Consider the following 18761-nt stretch of genomic DNA (forward strand, 5'->3'; position numbering starts at 1 on the left):
AGGAAGGAACTACTACTGAACTGATAACACATTTTTTCCTCTTATATTTCTGTGCTAAAAATTTCTTATATTTTTCCACGAGAGAAGTGGGTTATCTAAACATATGCAGGCAGAAACAGAAATGAAATTATCATCAAATCTTTTCAATATATTTGCAAATGACAAACTTCCTTTATCCTTAGTTGCAGTCTTTGAAAGATTAGAAAATGTTGTACTTCCTAACAGAGGTTCCAATTTTGATTTTTTTCTGTATTTCTCCTTCAACAAACAAGGATGGGAATACCAAGCATTAAGCTACTATGTCAGGGCTGTTTGTGATGGAGTATGACTGCCTTGTTATGGATTTGATGCTGCTGCATTGGGTTTTGAAGTGGTGGAATGTTCCTGAGTGAGGCCAAAGGCTTTCCCAGATGTATCCAACCTTTATTTGCAAACAGGTAGATGAACAGACAGAAGGCTGAACTCTGACCTTATTTTCATTTTGTGATGCAGATAACCAACTACCTGAACTGGGTAGTGAGGAATCTGGCTGATCTGGAGGTGCAGATGGGTGCAGTAAAGAAAGTACACAGCTTCCTGAACATGGAGTCGGAGAACTATGAAGGCTGCTTGGGTATTGCACTCTAATCTTTTGGGGGTTTTGTGTGGTAATGGGAAAGAATGGTAGACTTGGTCATGCAAAATGTACACACCACTTTGGCCAAAATCTATTCTCATTGATGTGGAGGAACTGCCACTGGTGTGAGTGACAAGGACAGCCAAAAGCAGCTATGAGATATGTTGCCTGTGCCAGTCAACATGAAAAGAAATCCCTATCTAATGCTGGGGAGACAGAGAATGGCCCTGTGGTACAATCAGGAAATACCAGTTATAGATATTTCCATATGGGAAAATGGTATTTCATATAGTATTTTCATTTTGTTCATATGGGATGAATAAAACATCCATGTAGCTATTTAAGAAACAAACATAGGGATAATGCACCATCAGTCACACGCTTCACAATCTCTGACCTTTGCAGCAAATAGGGACTACAGGACAGGGACACACTGTCAGACTTTGTCAGCTGAGGCCTGAGCTGCACCTCAGAGTCTGTGCTGCACACACTTCAAATTGCCTCTGAGGGGTATTTTAGAAGCGGTTGAAGGGCGAGACCGAGAAGGTTGGCAGGCTTACAAGCTTCCCTGGAAAGCCAAGCTCCTCAGTGTGGAGACAAAACCTGCTGCCTATTTGCAACTCAGGATGAAATACGAGCTATGATAATGTCAACAGCTCGTGTTGTACAGCAGTAACAACATCCCCCTCACGCTGCCCTTCCTGTGCCGGTTACTGACCGTGGAACGCGCTCACCCTGCGCTGGACTCAGCATTCTCTGCTCCTTTGCCTTCTCCCCGTTTCACTGCCAAGACACACTTCAGCATCTGCCCTCTCTCCTTATGTGTTGAGAGCTGGAAGCCAAGTGCTAATGTGCCTGCCTGGCAGTTCCCAGCCCAGCTCCCCCCTTGGCAGGGAACTGGGGCTCCATTTCTGGAGGTGCCCTGGCAGGAGAGAGGGGGAAAGGGGACTGTCCTAAAGGGTGACCCCTGGCAGCACTCATTTCAGTTTGTTTTTCTGTAACTATTTCAGATCCCTCTCAAGTCCCCAAAGACTGGCCCCAGGAGGGGGAAATCAAGATTGAAAATTTGTGTGTTCGGTATGAAAACAACCTGAAGCCTGTTCTCAAGCATGTGAAGGCGTACATCAAACCAGGACAAAAGGTATCAAGCAACTGCTCATCTTCCTCACCTGGAGCAGATCCCTCCTTACTGTGTTTGCTTTTCTAAGGTGGCAGAAGAGCAAGAATACCAACAGCTTGCAGTGGCAGATATATACATTGACAATCCTCTCTGAGGTCCCTGGGCATGGGTCAAAAACTTACACTGATAAGAGCTGGTTCTTGGTTGGGATCAGCTGTCCTTATCAGTCCCATTTCTTTCCAAGTCCATCTCTGTGTCATAGAGGGAGCCTGGGTGGCAGATGAGATTAGACCTGGAACACCAGACTGGAACTGAGTGAAAATGCAAGAATATCTCATATTTCAGCAAAGTGTCATCGGAGTCCAGATCAAAACACAGAAGTTCTGTAAATGTTCCTGGGACAAGTCCTTATGATGTAGAGAGGCAGAAAAAGGAAGTGTGTCTTGCCATACTGTTTTGTTTTTCCCCTGGTGTCTGCCTCTGCCCATTGGGAAGGACCTTTCTAGTCATCAGCAGCACAACCCAGTCTAGCTTTCCCAAAATAACTGCAGGTCTGATTTACAGCTTCCCTCTGTAAGGAAGTGACGTCTTGCTGTCTTTTGCAGGTTGGGATCTGCGGTCGGACTGGCAGTGGCAAGTCCTCCCTGTCTCTGGCATTCTTCAGGATGGTGGACATATTTGATGGTTAGTTTTCACTGGGGGATGTTGTCACTCCTAACCTGCTCCCCCCTTATTTCTTCAGAATGAGCAAGGAGACTTTTTGATGGTTTCCATCCTGGCTCTTGGATACTTGATTAGAATGGGGTTTGTTATGCCTGATCCTTCAAAATACAAATTGTCCTGCTGTGAGCAACGCTTGGTTCTTGCAGCAAATGTTGCACACAGACCATACCTCTAAGTTTTTAAAAACTTTTCTGTGGATGCTCTGACAGAACAATGTGTCATTTTTGAGACATGATGAAAAAATATGTAACTCTTTGGAGTGTTTAAATTTCTCCCTAAAGAATAACTTCATTAACTTATTATAGCTGTCAAAATATTAGCAGAGTAGAAACTAGAACTCAACAAGTCATTCTCTAAATATTTATTTTTTATTTCATTGTGGTTTGCCACAACTGCAGCACAAACTGACTAAAAGTTTGGAAATATTCAGCTGTTTTCACTCTCCCAGCTAATTGGCATGAACTGGTATGCAGCAATACCCACTCTGGCATTTACAATATAGATACGTGTGTGCTGTTGTAGGATTACAGAAACCCACTGGAAAGTCATCCTTTTGTTTCAAAGGTTTTCTTGTTTCTAATTTAGCCATTGTGCATGGAATGTTTTCTAGGAAACCCCAGTAGGATGTGAGGGGATAAGTGAATCTGATGCAGATAATACTTGCTTTTGTTGTGGTTCTCTGCCTATATGTATCTGTGGTAATAGGCTTCTGATTCATGGCCAGGGTTCCTGGTTATACAGGCATTGCAAACAAATAATAGCTATGTTTATGGCCAACGTGAAGTTTCCTTCTACTTAAATATCCTTGCTGTATATTTTATTTGTCTGCTTCTTCTGCATCCCTGATTTTTCCCAATGGGAATGTCTAAGTCTTTTCTAATCAAGCTCTGTTTATCCTTTGTGCACGTTCCTCTCTGAGCTAGACCAATATTTGGCCTCTGTGCTGCTCCACTTCTGGGTGGGGTTCCTGACTCTAATAAAAGTTACATAACAAGATTTCGAGTAACTTTGCTAGAGCCAAGATTTCATTCATGTTGTTCCTTAGATCTTTGTTATCTCTTCAAATCTGTATGTGCTCCATTTTATTTCACTACTCTTGCTTCTTTCTTTGTGCTTTAGTGTTTCCCTTCTCTTGCCCTCTGTTCCAACTACCTCTCATTTCTCTACTGTCTTGCTTGACAGATCATTACTTTCCCAGTTTCCCAACTTCTCTTGAATTTACTTTTTCCCTTCTCATCTCCTCTTTTCTTTTCCTTGAGCACCTTGGCTTCTACCAAATATGCATTTCCTTAGAACAGGGACGCACAGATCAACCTACAAAATGCAGTGTCATGACAATTGGGAACGACAGAAGAGACACACGTGCACAGCTCTGAATATCCATGTATCTGCCAGGTTTTCCACATGGACACTGCCTGATGAAGTGCCTGATGAAAATACCCCTTACCATGTTCTCATGCAGTTTTACCTGGCCCATCCCATCCCTGTAACCTGGAGGAAGTTTCCATGCCCAGGGGAAGTCAGTGGGGTCAGTCACTCCTAGATTTTTTTTGAGGATTCAAGGGAAGAAGGAGATTCCTTCTGCCCTTCTCACCATCATCCATTTACAGAACAGCCAAACAGTTTCTCTCGTACATTTTTCCCATCTCCCTCGCCTGAATATCACCCGTTGCCACACCCAGAACATCATACATAAATCAGATTTTCTGATGACATTCATGTGTTCATTGACCTGAAGTAGTGACTAGAAAAGGAAAAAATTCTCTTTCTTTACCCATTATCCCAGCTGTTCCCGCAACTTCTTGTTAGGGAATGAACTGCTGGGAGAAGGAGTGATTAATGTGACTGCTTCCAGTAATCTTATGGCAACAGAGCAGTATGTGGCTAATTTGCATCAAATACTCAAATGGAATAGAGCTGTAGGAATGAGCATGAGTGGAGCAGGACATCCTTTTTGTTTTTCTGATCAGCCTCTTGATAAAATGTTGATACCACCCCATTCCTTCTAAAGTTTGAAGGATAGCTTTGTCTCCTGATGTATGGGTTGCAGATAAATAAATACATATATTGTGCACAAGCAATTGTGCACAACCTCAAAGTAAATATCTACTGCAACTGCTGAATTCCAGGGGAACAAAGAAAGGCCCAGGATGTGGCTAACCACAGAAGTTGCTCTTGCTCTTGCTCTGTTTGGCTGTAAAGCTCAGGTTGCCCCATAATAAATCATCTTTCTGGTGCTATCATTAATCACAAAGCAGGAAAGCCATGTCTTTCCTTTAAGGAGGGTGGGGGACAAAAAAAAAAAAGGCAGGAAGCAAGGTGATAGTGTCACTAATAAGCTGGGATGCCTCTGGCTTCTGTTGTTACATAAATCCACATTTCCCAGGTGGATGACAGTGCTGAGAGGTCACAGAGGCAGAGCCCAGCCCAAAGGAGCTGTTTTCCCTCATGTCTTCTGCATGTTGTTTCAAACAGGGAGGATAATGATTGATGGAATAGACATCAGCAAATTGCCTCTTCACACTCTCCGCTCCCGACTCTCCATCATTCTCCAGGATCCAATCCTGTTCAGTGGCTCCATCCGGTAGGTGTCTGTCATCGGGGGGGACAGGCAGCATTGCATGGCCTGTTTGGAACAGGAATATAAGGAATAGGGAAGTAACCTGCCTAGTTCAGTCCAACCACATCCACACAGTCTGCCCAGGGGAAGTCAAGTGGCACATACCATGCCAAGGTGTTAATTTGCAGAAGAGTTGAGTGTAATCTCAGTAACGAGACTCCTGTTACGGTTTTCTTTGCAGCTTTAACTTGGATCCAGAATGCAAGTGCACTGATGACAGACTCTGGGAAGCACTGGAGATTGCTCAGCTGAAGAACATGGTCAAGTCATTGCCCGGAGGCCTTGGTATGTCTGAAAAGTCTCTGGGAACACAGGACAATAATAAAATCGTACATGCACATATAAACAAATACATGTGATCTGACACTCGGAACCATCATGTAGGAGTCGACAGGCAATGAAGTCGACAGGTAATGAAGATTCTCTCTCCATGCTAGAGAGAATATTCTTGCTAAAAAGCTGAAGAGGAATCTGTTTTTCCACACACTGTGGAAAAATCCTGCAGCACCTCAGCATGATGGTGTGATTCTTGGGGCTGGCCTGTGCAGGGCCAGGAGCTGGACTTTGATGATCCTTGTGGGCCTTCTCCAACTCAGAAAATTCTATGATTCTATAATTGTATGATCATAGTGGGATAATTAGTCAGTAAGGACTAAAAAGAGCAATTTTACTTCCGCTCCTTTAGCAGAATCTGGCTCTGCCAGCAGAGCTGCAGCTCTTGTCTAGAACACTGACAGAGTATTTTTCTTACCATTTCAGATCCAATTCATGAAGGAAACTCACATATTTATTTCCATATTAAGCATATTTCATACTACTAAGATATTACCCTGCAGCCTACCAAATTTCCTAACAAATTTGGGCCAACTATTTGAGCCAACTGTTCATTTAATGATATATTGCTCCTTTCCCAAGAAGCTGTGCTCACTTTTCTTGGTATCACTCCATTCCACTGTTCAGTCAAGATTATGATTATTAGCTTTTATATTTTGGCCCTGGAAATAGTGCACAAGCAGAGCTTCCACAGACAGTATTTCAGTGGTTGTGACATTCAAAGTAACTGGTTTTATTCCAGATGCCATGGTCACAGAAGGAGGAGAGAACTTCAGTGTGGGACAAAGGCAGCTCTTCTGTCTGGCCCGAGCCTTTGTCCGCAAGAGCAGCATCCTGATCATGGATGAAGCCACAGCATCCATTGACATGGCCACAGTGAGTAAAGCAATTAGCACCATGGATCTGCTTGGAGAAGAGGCACCCAAGTGTCAGCCATGAGATCTCATCAGCATAAAAAGCTGACTGGTTTTGCTTCTCTCTTGTGCTTGGTTTCAACCACTGCTGTTGATGTGGCTTGGGGATTGATGCCCATGGTGAGGGGGGGAAAATGATAAAATGAAATGTTTTAGAAAATCCCTGATTTCACATTTCATTACGTTTCATTACCACCTCTGGTCTGGTGAGCAGATCAGAGATGGTATGGAATATGATGGTCTCTCTTAGGCACTTGAAGACACATGAATTAAAATGCAAAAAGGATGAAGTAACTGAAATGAGCTTTTCCTTTGACAGGAGAACATCTTGCAGAAGGTTGTGATGACTGCGTTCGCAGACCGCACGGTTGTAACGATAGCGGTGAGTACTGGTGCCAGAAAATGCTCTTTCCTCACTCCTCAGGCAGTTCACCTTGCCTTCCACCCATTAAACATCACTGTATAAAACTAAAAACATCACAACATAGAAGGAAACCACAAGATCAGGGTATTCCCAGATACCAGAACAAGTTAAGACTGGATCAACATGAAATCTTTCAGCAAATGCTGTCTTACTATCAAACTAAAACACTTAGATCTCAAGAAACATTTTATAGAGAACTTCACCATCTCCAGTGTCTCCAAGAAAATGTGAAGTCAATCTCACTAAAAAAATTGAAACCGGATGCATGGGTTAAACTGTTACTGAAAGTTGTGTCAAAATCTAGGTTTGAATTTTGCCTCTGAAGTCTATGTATGCTTAGTGCCTACAGTCATGATGTGGTTTCTCAAGTTGGGTTATCTTTTCTCTCTTTCAGGATAAAAAGCTGTGTTTATGATAAGGGTTTAAAAAAACCTGAATCAATGGGAATCACCCAAGCTTTAAGATCTCTTCAACTAAGGCTTTATAGTATTTTCTCCTGTTTTCCTGCCTTTTCACGTGCCCAAAAATTGCATAAATCTGTGCAGGTATGCACATGAATGTGCAGACATATACATGCACACACATGGTGGATACCATGAGGAATATTTCCACCTTGTGACAGCAGGCTTAGTCAACAAACAGATGTTTTCTCCACGGGATAAGTGCATGTTTCAACAGCTGTTTCATTTACTTTGTCTGGAATCTGGTCCTGTGGTCAGAGATTAGAGTCAGGCCTCCTGGACTCTGGTTTCAAGTCTGTCAGTGACTAGTTTGTGTCAGGCAAAGCACTTAACCCAGCTCATTTACAATGTGCTGTGAGGTTCTTGGATGTGTAAATGCTCAAGATGCCAATGGTTTGGGTGTTCTACATTTACACACCATTCCAATTTTCAGTACTGTCCTTTTGACTGGGATTATAGAATAATAGAATGGCCTGGGTTAGAAGGAACCTTAAAGATCATCTTGTTCCAACCCCCTGCCCTGAGCAGGGACACCTTCCACTAGCCCAGGTTGCTCAGAGCCCCATCCAACCTGGCCTTGGACACTTCCAGGGATGGGGCAGCCACAGTTTCTCTGGGCTACCTGGACTAGAACAGTCCAGTCCCTCATCACCTTCACAGGGAAGAATTTCCTCCTAATATCCAACCTAAACCTCCTCTCTTTCAGTTTGAAGCCATTCCCCCTTGTCCTGTCACTCCATGCCCTTGTAAATAGTCTCTCTCGATCTGTCTCCCTTCAGGTGCTCTCACTTTCCTTTTGCTTTGCCTTTCCAAATTTGGTGTATCAAGCAAAACAGCACACATTAATATTTGGCTTTCCTGACAGAACTGGCTTCATTTCCTTCCTCTCTTCGCTCACGGCTGATCCTTCCTTCACGCAGCTGTTTTTCTTTTCTGTTTTCCAGCATCGCGTATCTCACATCTTGGATGCCAATCTTGTCCTAGTCCTTTCTGAGGGCTTTCTAGTTGAATGTGACACTGCCTCAAACTTACTCCTCAAAGAGGACGGCCTGTTCACCACTTTGGTGAAGACTCACAAGTAGACTCTCTCAGTCCACACTGTCCACGAGACTTCTGGCTCTTTGGTAGTTATTTTTACCTCTTTAGCTTCCTTTCACTCTGCTGCCTTTCTGCTGCACAGCCCCTGAGACGACAGTGCAAGAAGGTGTTTATTGTGTGGTTCCTGGGTTTGTTTAATTCCATGACTATTTGTGCTAAACATGGGTAACAAAGCTCAGACATTGAAACTGTCACATCAAAGGAGCCCAGCCCATAAAGTGATCCCTGACTTTCAGCCTGTAAAGAGAAACGTCCCACTTTTAAGAATTCATCCCATCTATACCTGAGTGGGTGTATTCACATGAAATTAAACTTAGACTGGTTTCATTCCTGTTGCCCATGGGGTTAAACTATTGCCTGGAGCACACTCAAATTAGATCTCAGATAATTCATTTATAGAAGGGGATAGCCCAGGGGGAGAGTAGACTGGTGGGGTACAGAGACCAAGGAGCAGAGCAGGATGCTAAGCAACCTGGCACTGCAGGCATATCCAGGATGTTTCTCATCCATATTTCCTTAGGGGAAGATGTATTTCAGGGATACCATAGGATTTATTCCAACAGCTGTGCTGTCTATAATGGCAATTAGCACTCAAAGGTAAAGTGCATGCTTAGTATTCTCAGGGTTGGTGGCCCAGGCTTTAAAGAAATCTGGCTGTAATCTGGACATCGGATTAAAGATAAAGTACAAGGACCTACTCCAAATACAAAGGATAAACAAGGATAGCCTTTCCCCAGCTTGCTGTGCCTGGCATTAGGCCCGTTAATGACCTGCAGTGGGAATTATCAAAATGAAAACTTGTGTTTGTTTTCCTTTCGGGCAGCATCGAGTTCACACCATCCTCACTGCAGACCTGGTCATCGTCATGAAGAGAGGGAACATCTTGGAATATGACACACCTGAGAACCTACTTTCCCAGGAAGATGGCATCTTTGCTTCCTTTGTCCGGGCTGACATGTGAAGAAACCACATGATGCAATTTAACAGCTTATTTTTAAACAAATGAAACGCGAATATTTTCTATTCAATGTAACATCACTTTTACCTTTTTTGTCCTTTTTTTAGAGCTTCTTTCTTCACACTTCCATCTTCCAAAATAATAAAACCTATTGCAATACATGTATGCCTTGAAGCAATAAAAATGTCACTTTATTCAAAGCTATTAAAATTCACACGCACACACACATGCACGCACGGAGGGAGGAGTTTTTGCTTCCTGGGAATTTGGCATTTTCCTTAGACTTTTTATTGACTTTATTGTCTTTTATAGAGAGCAAAAGAATGCACTGATCTTATAAAGTACATATGTTAGGCTGGAACTGGCAACTGAATCGTGCACTTTGTCAAGGAAACGAGAGGTTCCCCAGAAGCATTCTGTCCCCAGAGGGGAAAAACTGGGAAAAAAATCCAACCCCGTAAGGCCTGGGGCAGTATGCTACATTCCAAAGGCATAAACTTTGCTCTCCAAGTTGTAGTGTAGGAGCAGTGAATGAGGGAAAGGAATTTCATCAGAAACAAGGAAATCCTTCCTGTCCTTCACTCCAGTTAGCACACTTTAGTTGCGACACTACTATTTTCAGTGCAATGATGGCTTATTCCTACAGTCAGTTCTTCCTAAATCCATATTAATTCTGCCAGCTTTTATCAATCAGAGATTCAAATCATCTTATAAATATGCATGCTTTGATAGGCTTACAGAAGAATTTTGTACAGTATCTCAAGATTTTGTATTAAAATTCATCTGAATTTATAAACTTGGTATTAGCCAATCTTTTAATCATGCCCACTAAAACATTCTACTTAATTAGCCAACCACTAATTGTTTTGTATGTCTTTAATCCTTCATGTTATTTTTTTTTTATCCTGGGATAACCTTTTCCTTTACCCATTTCTGGCACATCTTTGCATCAGATCTAGTACAAGGAGGTATGATTTTCAAATTATTACTGTATCTTGAAAAATTAGGTGAAGTTAGATAGATATTTAGCTCATGCAGGTTTGGAAAGGTTGCTTGCACTTGACTGATACACATGTTTAAATCCTGATCCATGTCAACTCCATGTAAATCTCCAGAAGGAGTTTCACACACATATTTTCAAAGGCACAGATGAGACATCACCTTCTGTAACAGCATTCAATGTGATTCTTATTCACCAATTGCTACAAAATTTAGGAAGACCACGAGATGAACTTAAGCCTATTTTTAGTGCAATTAAAATAACATCAGACACAGTATTTGGCCCAAAGAAATGCAATGAATTTTGGAAAAGTTCTAGGGCTTAAAACTGGGATTACATTTAGTCTGGTAGCATAATAATTATACAGTGGTTTATCTCTTTTATTGATTTTTGGAGGTTTTTTTTTTCCCTCTGAACTATTGTAAATAAAAGCTGTGTGACACAACTAAACAAAGAAGCTCAGTCTTGAACAATTTATGAGGGGAAGTACTTCTGTGATTTCCCTGTCTGCTGCTGTGAAAAGTTTTTCTTCTTTTCTGGATTAATTCTCTGTGTTGACCTTTGTCATACAAATAAAATAAACTAAAAAAACAAGTAGATGTTTGCAGCAGAAGCACGTATTGTTACCCAAATTTCACAGCCAGAAGACTAAAACATTCTTGATTTAATTTCATTGTCTTCAGCGAAAAGCTAACTGGATTCCTTGCTGTCAGACTCAGCCAGTATGAAGTACAAAAAACTTTGTTTATCTGCGTATCTTTGATGATGATGCAATCCTGATTTATTTTAAGTATTTATTTGAAGTAATGCCAACTAGTTCAGTGAGATCCCGGTTCCCACTGCATTAAATGGTTGTGTGAGGTATATTTAAGAGAGGCCAATAATTAGCACCTCTTTTCTCTTACATTTGTCCCAGGGCCATTACAGGTGTAAGAAGCACCTTTCTTGCTCAGCTAGAGCTGTAGAAGTTGATACTGCTGTTTAAACACATAGAAAAGAAAACTTATTATGAGATGAGAAAAACCTACCAGCCTGATTCCTTCATTTTGAGGGAGGAGAGCAAGAATGTTGGCCCTACTCTTAGGTTAACCATGGTCAAAGTGTTTGGTAAGCAGGTTTAGAAAGCACAATCTGATTTCTGAAGCAATTAATCCTGTTCAAAACTGACAAATCCAAACAGAGTTAACAAACATAATCCATCTGCTGTAGACATATGAGATCTCCCCCTGTTATAGCTGCTGTGCACGTGATGGTATAAACTCACCAAGGGCTAGGGTGAACTTTTTAATGTGTTTTTCTCTAACAGAGGAGGGTGTTGCCAACTGTATCACAGTTGTTTTGTTACTAAGAAGGGTGTAGAAGTGAAACTGGAAACAAATTTCTTTTGATTTCATGTAAAAGTTCGAAGTGGGTCCCGTTTGGGAGCAGTTTCCTTGGGCCGTGGCATGTACAAGGTAAAGGAAACATCAGCCTTATTCTCTTCCACAGCATTCTCACCTTTTTTCTTCACCATCTCCCTATATCACACCCTCTTTGAGGCTCCCCCTTGTATCCCTGAATGCTCCTTATTCTGCCTGTGCCCTCCCACTCCTTCCTGATTTAGCCTCACACCCTCTGCCCCATTTCTCCACTCACACAGCACTGCACTCCCTCTCCTTTCCCCGTCTTTAGCTTTCTGCCATAACACCCCTCCCCTTCAGGGGAACACTCAAGTGTCATGTTTTGAGGTTGGTTTGTTCCTCTAAGCGTTAAACTAAGCCAGCTTTCATTACCCAGATATTGTGCACTAGAACTATGAACTTCCTCCTTTTGCAAAGGAGCTTTGAATGCAAACACTGACTGTGTGCACATTTCTTTAACTGTGGGCAGAGGAAAATCATCTCTGTGAGAGGTCCTTAATTATGTTTCTCATCTCCATTTCTTTTTCTGTTAACTGTTTCTGTGACAGAAGCAGCAAAGTAGAAGGATCACTGAATCATAGAATCACTGAATGGTTTGGGTTGGGAGGGACCTTAAATCTCATTTTATTCCACCCCCTGCCATGGGCAGGGACACCTTTCACTGTCCCAGGTTGCTCCAAGCTCCATCAAACCTGGCATTGAACACTTCCAGAGATGGGGCAGCCACAGCTTCTCTGGGTAACCTGTGCCAGGGCCTCACCACCCTCACAGGGTGTGAATATGGCCCAAAGAATTTGGCATCCCATTATATGTAAAACCTATTCAAAAAGTGATCACGTAGAATTACGTTTTCTTAAAATTCAAATACAATTTTGAATGTGGTCAAGTTCCAACCTCTTAAACAATAAATTGTTTTATTTAATTAATTGTGTCCTTTTTGCTTCCTAAAGCAATGGGCTGTCATGCTTTGTTGTGAAAAGATGCCGATGCATTCACAGACCACTTTGCTAACGTGTCATGAGAAGCTGAAGGAAACCTAACACATGCATTTTACACAAGCTTTTTTAGATATTTTATCACAAATGGAGATATAATGCACTCAGGGCAAACAGACACCTTTGTAGAAAAAGCTGTGGACAGGGGCCATCTCTCCATTATCATGTTTCCATTATCTGGTGGCAAAAGTTGGAGCATGTTTCCCTTGGAAGCACTATAACCCAGTGTGATACTGCCAATTGAAATCTGTTTGAAAACATCTAGTGAAACCACAGTGCTACTTGTAAAAATCTCTTTGGAGTAATGATTCTCCCATTAAATGTGTTTAAAAGCAAAAATTAACTCAGCATACTCGTATCCTCAAGTAGTATTTTTGAAAGCTTTATTTAAAATCAAAATATGTTACGTAAATTCTCTGATATAAATTCCAGGATGGCATGTGAAGAGTTCTTTAGTTTCTTTGGAAATAAATCCTTTCAGAGGCAAAACTAAGAGAGCACTAAGAAAAGTCTGAAAACAAAACTGTAAATCAAATTATTCATTGCCACGCAAACATCCCAATAATTTCCACACTGGTTTTTTACTGCCTTGTTTTCTCTCCACTAGAATCGACCTGTGTGCCGAACCGTGGGGAAAGATTAACAGGTTTTCAAATTGTCAAATAATTGTTGGAAGGAAGAAGTTCTCTCCAGCAAATTAGCAACTTGCTGATGCTGCCTTGGCAAGACAGCTGAGTGTATTGGCTTGTGTGAAGCCATGGAGTTCAGAGGAGCTTCCAAATGTAATCCTTCAAGAGAAAAGAGATTTTTAGAAAATCTACTTACTACAGTTACTATTAATTATTCACTATTAACAGCATTTGTCTGCTGTTACACACTCCCCATGCAAACATAACAGACATTCCTGGTAGGGGCTGTTTATTTCTCTAGTATAATAAGCCACATTCTTAAGAGATTATAAACAAGAAGTCGTTTAAATATTTTATTTTTTTTAAATTAGTTTCTCTTTGGTGTAATTCTCATTCATCACATGCAAGATGCCTTCTTTTATTTTCATGGAACATGGAGATTTTCATCCTATGAAGAACTATATAATAATGCAGCATTCAGCTCACACGTTGCACTTTTCACTGCCCAGTGCATTCATTCCCATGTATGTATATTAGTCTGGTTTATACACAAATACATTACATGGTTATACAACTTTTGGATTAAAGGTATAAGTAAGTAATGAACAGTGTCAGCTAGGACTGCCCATAAGAGTTCCTCGTAGCTATTCCCATGACATTTCTTAACTCTCCCTTTAATTTACTTCAGGGTTTTCTGGCTACATCCATAAATATCACTAAAACGTCCAGTAAAATATTTAACCATGTAACTAAGGAACTAATGCAGCTCAGTGTAAATGACATGGTCCAGAACCACCACCCTTCAGGATCACAGTTACAGATGCCCCAAGGCAGCATATTCTTTCATATTTAATGGTTATATGTGTTTTTATTCTACTGGTCAGATTAGGCCCTTACTCCTTCAGCAGTGTGACCATTAGATTTCTCCATCAGAGGCAGGAACCTGAAGTTTTAGAGGCTCTGAGTACTGCAGATTTTCATGGCTGAATCATTTGGGTTTGGGGCTTTCCGCTTCTCCAGGTCTCACCACAGCACCTGAGATCTGAGGGCTTGAAGTCACCAGTTATTCTGTGACACGATCTTAAAATAAGACATGGTATCTCTCTTCCATCAACGGCATAATCTTGGTTTAACCCTCACCCTGCAGCCAGCAAGAGATAATCACTTATGGGAAAGGGGTACTGGAAACACAAAGAGGGAAAGGCAAAAAAATTCCATTTCCCAAACCAGAAGAAAAATAAAAATCCCTTTCAGGTGGTAGTATGGCCCACTGAGCCAGTTCTGGGCTTCCCAAAAGAGGAGAAAAAATTCTATTGTTCTCATCTTAGGCTGAAGCCAGTCATAAGCTTTATGGTTGCTGCTGCACAAGAGGAATAAGCACAGTTTGGACAAGGAGATGGAATGAAAAGCCCTGCCCTCAACACCTGGCTTTGTTCCTCCAGATACCACCAGAAGAAAAGGAGAAATGGCAGCTCTAATTTATCCCAGCAGTAGGAGTTATCCCTCTCTTAGTTTCTGTCTTTTTGCTGCGGGGAGCAGTTTTACCTGTTCCTTGATCCAATCTTTAGGCTCTACCTACAAAGCCAAATAAAATGGGAAAAGTGAAACTGCCCATCTGTGGGAGCATCCCTGTGTCTAAACCCACAGCTATCCCAAAATAAGGTTGCTTTGTCCATCCTGAACATTTACAACAGTCTTTGGACAATGCTCAGGGCATCCCATGCCCAAACCACACCTGAGCACTGGGTGGGAGGGAGGTGCTGCCCGACACGAGCCCAAATCCTGCCATGGAAGAATCACAGAATGATTTAGGTTGGAAAACATCTCCAAAATCATCAGGTCCAACTTTTGACTGAACACCACCTCGTCAGCTGAGTGCCACATCTAGTCATTTCTTGAACACTTCCAGGGGGAGAGACTCGACCACCTCCCTGGGCAGCCCATACCAATGCTTGACCACCCTTTCAGTGAGGAAATTCTTCCTGAAAGACTTGGACAAATGACTTTGCAGTGGAAGATGTTTTTAAAAAAATCGGGTATTAGACATTTTGAGATAACATTTAGTGAGGAAATCCCTGGTCCACAGGAGTTAAAATCCAAATGTCATTTGGAAACTTGAGATGAGACTGAGCAGAAGGAAGAGGGCAATGACACCAAGGAACGTACAGAGCTGTGCCTGGTCACTGAGGAGCAGATTAGCAGATCTCGCTCTGAGACACTCTTGAGTTTGGGAACAGCTCAGACATTCAGAGAACTCTTGCTGGTTTGAGTATAGTTTGTATTTTAAGTGTAGTTTTTGAGGTAGCCCTATGGGGAAAAAATGGAGGAATGCAAGAGGAAGACACCATTTGATGCCTCCATCTTTGGCAAAGAGTGGGAAGAGGAGCATCCACATTTCCACCAGCCAGAGGAGGCAAAGAATTCACATGTTTACTCAACCTATTCAGGAACTGCTCTGGCCTGTAAACTCGGAAATGAGAATCATCATAAAGAGATGGATCAGCAGCCAGTTCTTCCACAGAAAAAATGTCATCAGGGAAATAGCCAGTGAGTCAGAGAGGGGAAGAACCCAGGGGACAGAACACCCCAGTGAATTGGCAACACAGCTTATTGTAACCATGTCCAACCTACCTGAAAACCAACTTGCAGCCTTTCCTTAGCTTATGGCATGGGGAGGCAAATAATCCCAAAGTGGGGCTCCTCTTCCCAGAGCCTCAGAATAAACTCCTGTCCCAGGAAAGGGCATGTAATAAACAAACCTCACTATGCAACCTATATTGGATGAGGGGCACTAGTTACATGTATTTTGATGATAAAGACTATTTTTGTCCTGCTGCTCCTGCATGAAGCAGGGAGAAAAAAAAAAAAAAGAGCTCGTTCAGGGTAACAGATGCCCTTAGTTTGCAGTTTCTGCTCTTTCATGTTTGATGGATGTCCTGCCAGCTCATCTGGGGAAGAGTTCATCCATGCTATCCGAATATGGCTTATCGGCTTTGTGTGTCTGTGGAAGCCTCTTTCTAAGTGCATGACATCTCTGGAAGCCTGCAAAGTCATCCTATCTCTAAGCTAAGATTAGAATTTCAAACAAAACTTATTACGAAGCAGGATTTTCTGAAAGGGCTGCACACAGCTATAATGTGGAAATTTCAGATTCATGTCTAAGTACGATATTTAATCCTTTTTTTAGATAGACATAATTGTAAAGTGATATTTACCATATTATCAGTAACCCTCGTGGGAGGAGGGGAATGAAACAGCAAGGAGGAGATTCATGAAGGGCCATAACAAAACTGGACCCAAACTTGCCATCAATTCTGATCATGTTTTTTTCCTGAAAAGGCTGTGCTCACAGCACTCAGACACTGTGTTCCCTACCAAACGGGTTAGGAGACATTTTAGGAGATTTTCCCAGCTATTACTTAAATCTCAGACTTAAATGTGCATGTGGCAACCAAGCAAGTATTTAAAGGTCAAAGGGGAACGTTTTTAGTAGCTGTCACTCTCCAGAGCATATTCACGTGCTGCAACTTGGAGAAGTGGATGCTGTGCTCAAAATCAGGTCTGGTGCCCCTGATCTTCACACCCCTGTGGTCATGGCCCAGCAGGCTTCCTCAAAGCCCATCTGCAGTGTAAGCAGGGAGGAAGGCATCTCCTCCTGTGAGAGGGAAGCTCTTTCAGTAGAGAAAGGTAGGATTTTATGAGCACTTTCCCTCCAATGTATGGTGATGGGTAAAACTGTCAGCAACTTTTGTTTAGTCACACTGGAGTTGTGCCAAGACTATTTGTGTGAGTTTGATGGGTCCCTTCCAGCCTCAGCTACAAAAATTCCACCCTCTGCATGGTGCCCAGTGAAGGGTGAGGAAACCCCCAGCAGGTTAGCAGGGAACACATGGGGCTGAGAGCTCGTAGGGGACTCTGACAGTACCAACGCTGGCAGCGGTTTCTGTTCCACCTGACCAGCTTGAGAAGGTTGCTCCTTGCTCCCACATGCCCTCAGAGATGGCTTAGATCCACTTTTTCCAAGCTAGCTGCTGATCCATGTGCTGATTTTATGCCACACAGTCACAGTCACTGCCAGAAGAGATGGTGTGAGGAGCACAGCAGCAGCTGAGGAGCCTTGGCTGAGAGAGAAAGAGCTGAGGCTGAAAACAGCCACACAGGTGTGTAATGCTCCGAGGTGCCAAGTAAATAAAATCACATTTCTTGGTGTTTCTGTGTCCCTGTTTATAAAGCTGTGGATTCCAAGAACGTCAGAGGAAACTGTGCAATTGGACATGTCACATAAGCCAATTTGTGTCAGAAGCAAAGTAATACAATTCAAGGACCTTATGAAAAGTGGGGGGTGGGAGGTGTTCCCAGGCAGTTCTTTATTTTTTGAGTTGCAGCCAGCAGCCATCCCGGTGAATATCAATCTTGTTTCTAGCCTTAGTATGGAACAAACATTTCATAGGAGCTAAAAGAGAGAAAGGCAGAGGAGAAGAATAAGGAAAAGAAGAAAAAGATGAGGAAAACGGGAAAAGGGAACAGATTTTTTTTTAATGTGTATTAAACCTGTTATTTCCAGTAGTTACACCCAAGTAAGATGCACTTTTGGAGGTTGCATCAAAAAAATAAGTCAGCCCCCCTAGAGCTGTCCCTGCCACCCCATTTGTAGCAGGGTGATGCTCTGAGTTCCCCAAGCCCAGCACAGGAAGTTTCAGACCTGGCACCAACAAGGCTGATTGACTCACCTGAGTGACTTCATGTATTTGCACTCTGGTGTCTGGTTAGAATCTAAAGGTATTTGGTTTAGATCCTGAGTTTTCAGACTTCAGCTTCTCATTTGCCTAAAGTTAATTTCACACACCAATATTTAGCTAATTGCCTAATATGCCTGGGGCTTTTTGTGTGTCTCTCTTCTGGGTGCTGGGTATGTGGTACTGGCAAAGGACAGTGCTAGAGAAGTTTCCAGGAACCACTCATCTATTTAAAGCTGAGCACGTGCACGTGTTCAGCAGGGTGGATATCTTCAAGCTGAGGATTACACTGCCTGTCAAATGTGCCTTCTCAGTTTTTCCAAGCCTGAATACACTTAAAACCTTCCTGATGGCAGCAGGCCTGTCAAACCTTTTCTTCTCTAGTTTAAAGAGAGGAGTGAAGTGATTTGTTCTCTATAAAGTTTATACCATACAGGTAATTTGCTTGAGTGATACACAGAAAAGTTTGGAAGCTTCCCTACTGTTCACAAGCACACACGCATTCCATGGACATGGGGGAGTCAATATGACAGGATGAAATCTCTGCACTTTGCTTCATTAAAATCTAAATTTAGATCTTTTCATAAAATTGACGTACTGTTTATTCTTCCTATTACAAACTCTAAGACTTCAGGGGAAAAAAAAAAACATAAACGCCTGCCACTTCCAAGAATGCAAGTTTCCATTAAACATGAGAGCCAAAGCTGTAAACCTCAACCGGTGGGAAAGAAAAA

At 42.2% G+C, this 18761-nt stretch overlaps 1 protein-coding gene across 11 annotated transcripts in view; it reads left to right on the forward strand.

Annotated features, from left to right (window-relative positions):
• Positions 1–9451, forward strand: part of ABCC9 (ATP binding cassette subfamily C member 9) — a 68880-nt gene extending 59429 nt beyond the window's left edge. For 9 of the 11 annotated variants that reach the window (XM_017826591.1, XM_017826594.1, XM_017826596.1 and 6 more), the window contains 9 exons: positions 493–613; positions 1627–1757; positions 2342–2420; positions 4935–5043; positions 5261–5364; positions 6155–6288; positions 6646–6708; positions 8156–8335; positions 9133–9244. In XM_017826591.1, coding sequence (XP_017682080.1) covers positions 493–613; positions 1627–1757; positions 2342–2420; positions 4935–5043; positions 5261–5364; positions 6155–6288; positions 6646–6708; positions 8156–8293 — 879 coding nt within the window. In that variant the 3' untranslated portion in view covers positions 8294–8335; positions 9133–9244. Of the gene's footprint in view, positions 1–492; positions 614–1626; positions 1758–2341; positions 2421–4934; positions 5044–5260; positions 5365–6154; positions 6289–6645; positions 6709–8155; positions 8336–9132 lie in introns of all 11 variants that reach the window. The other 2 variants (XM_017826593.1, XM_017826597.1) reach the window with 1 other exon arrangement.
• The last annotated feature ends 9310 nt before the right edge of the window (positions 9452–18761 follow it).

Source organism: Lepidothrix coronata, unplaced genomic scaffold, assembly GCF_001604755.1.
Source record: "Lepidothrix coronata isolate B3197 unplaced genomic scaffold, Lepidothrix_coronata-1.0 Scaffold129, whole genome shotgun sequence".
NCBI lineage: Eukaryota > Metazoa > Chordata > Aves > Passeriformes > Pipridae > Lepidothrix > Lepidothrix coronata.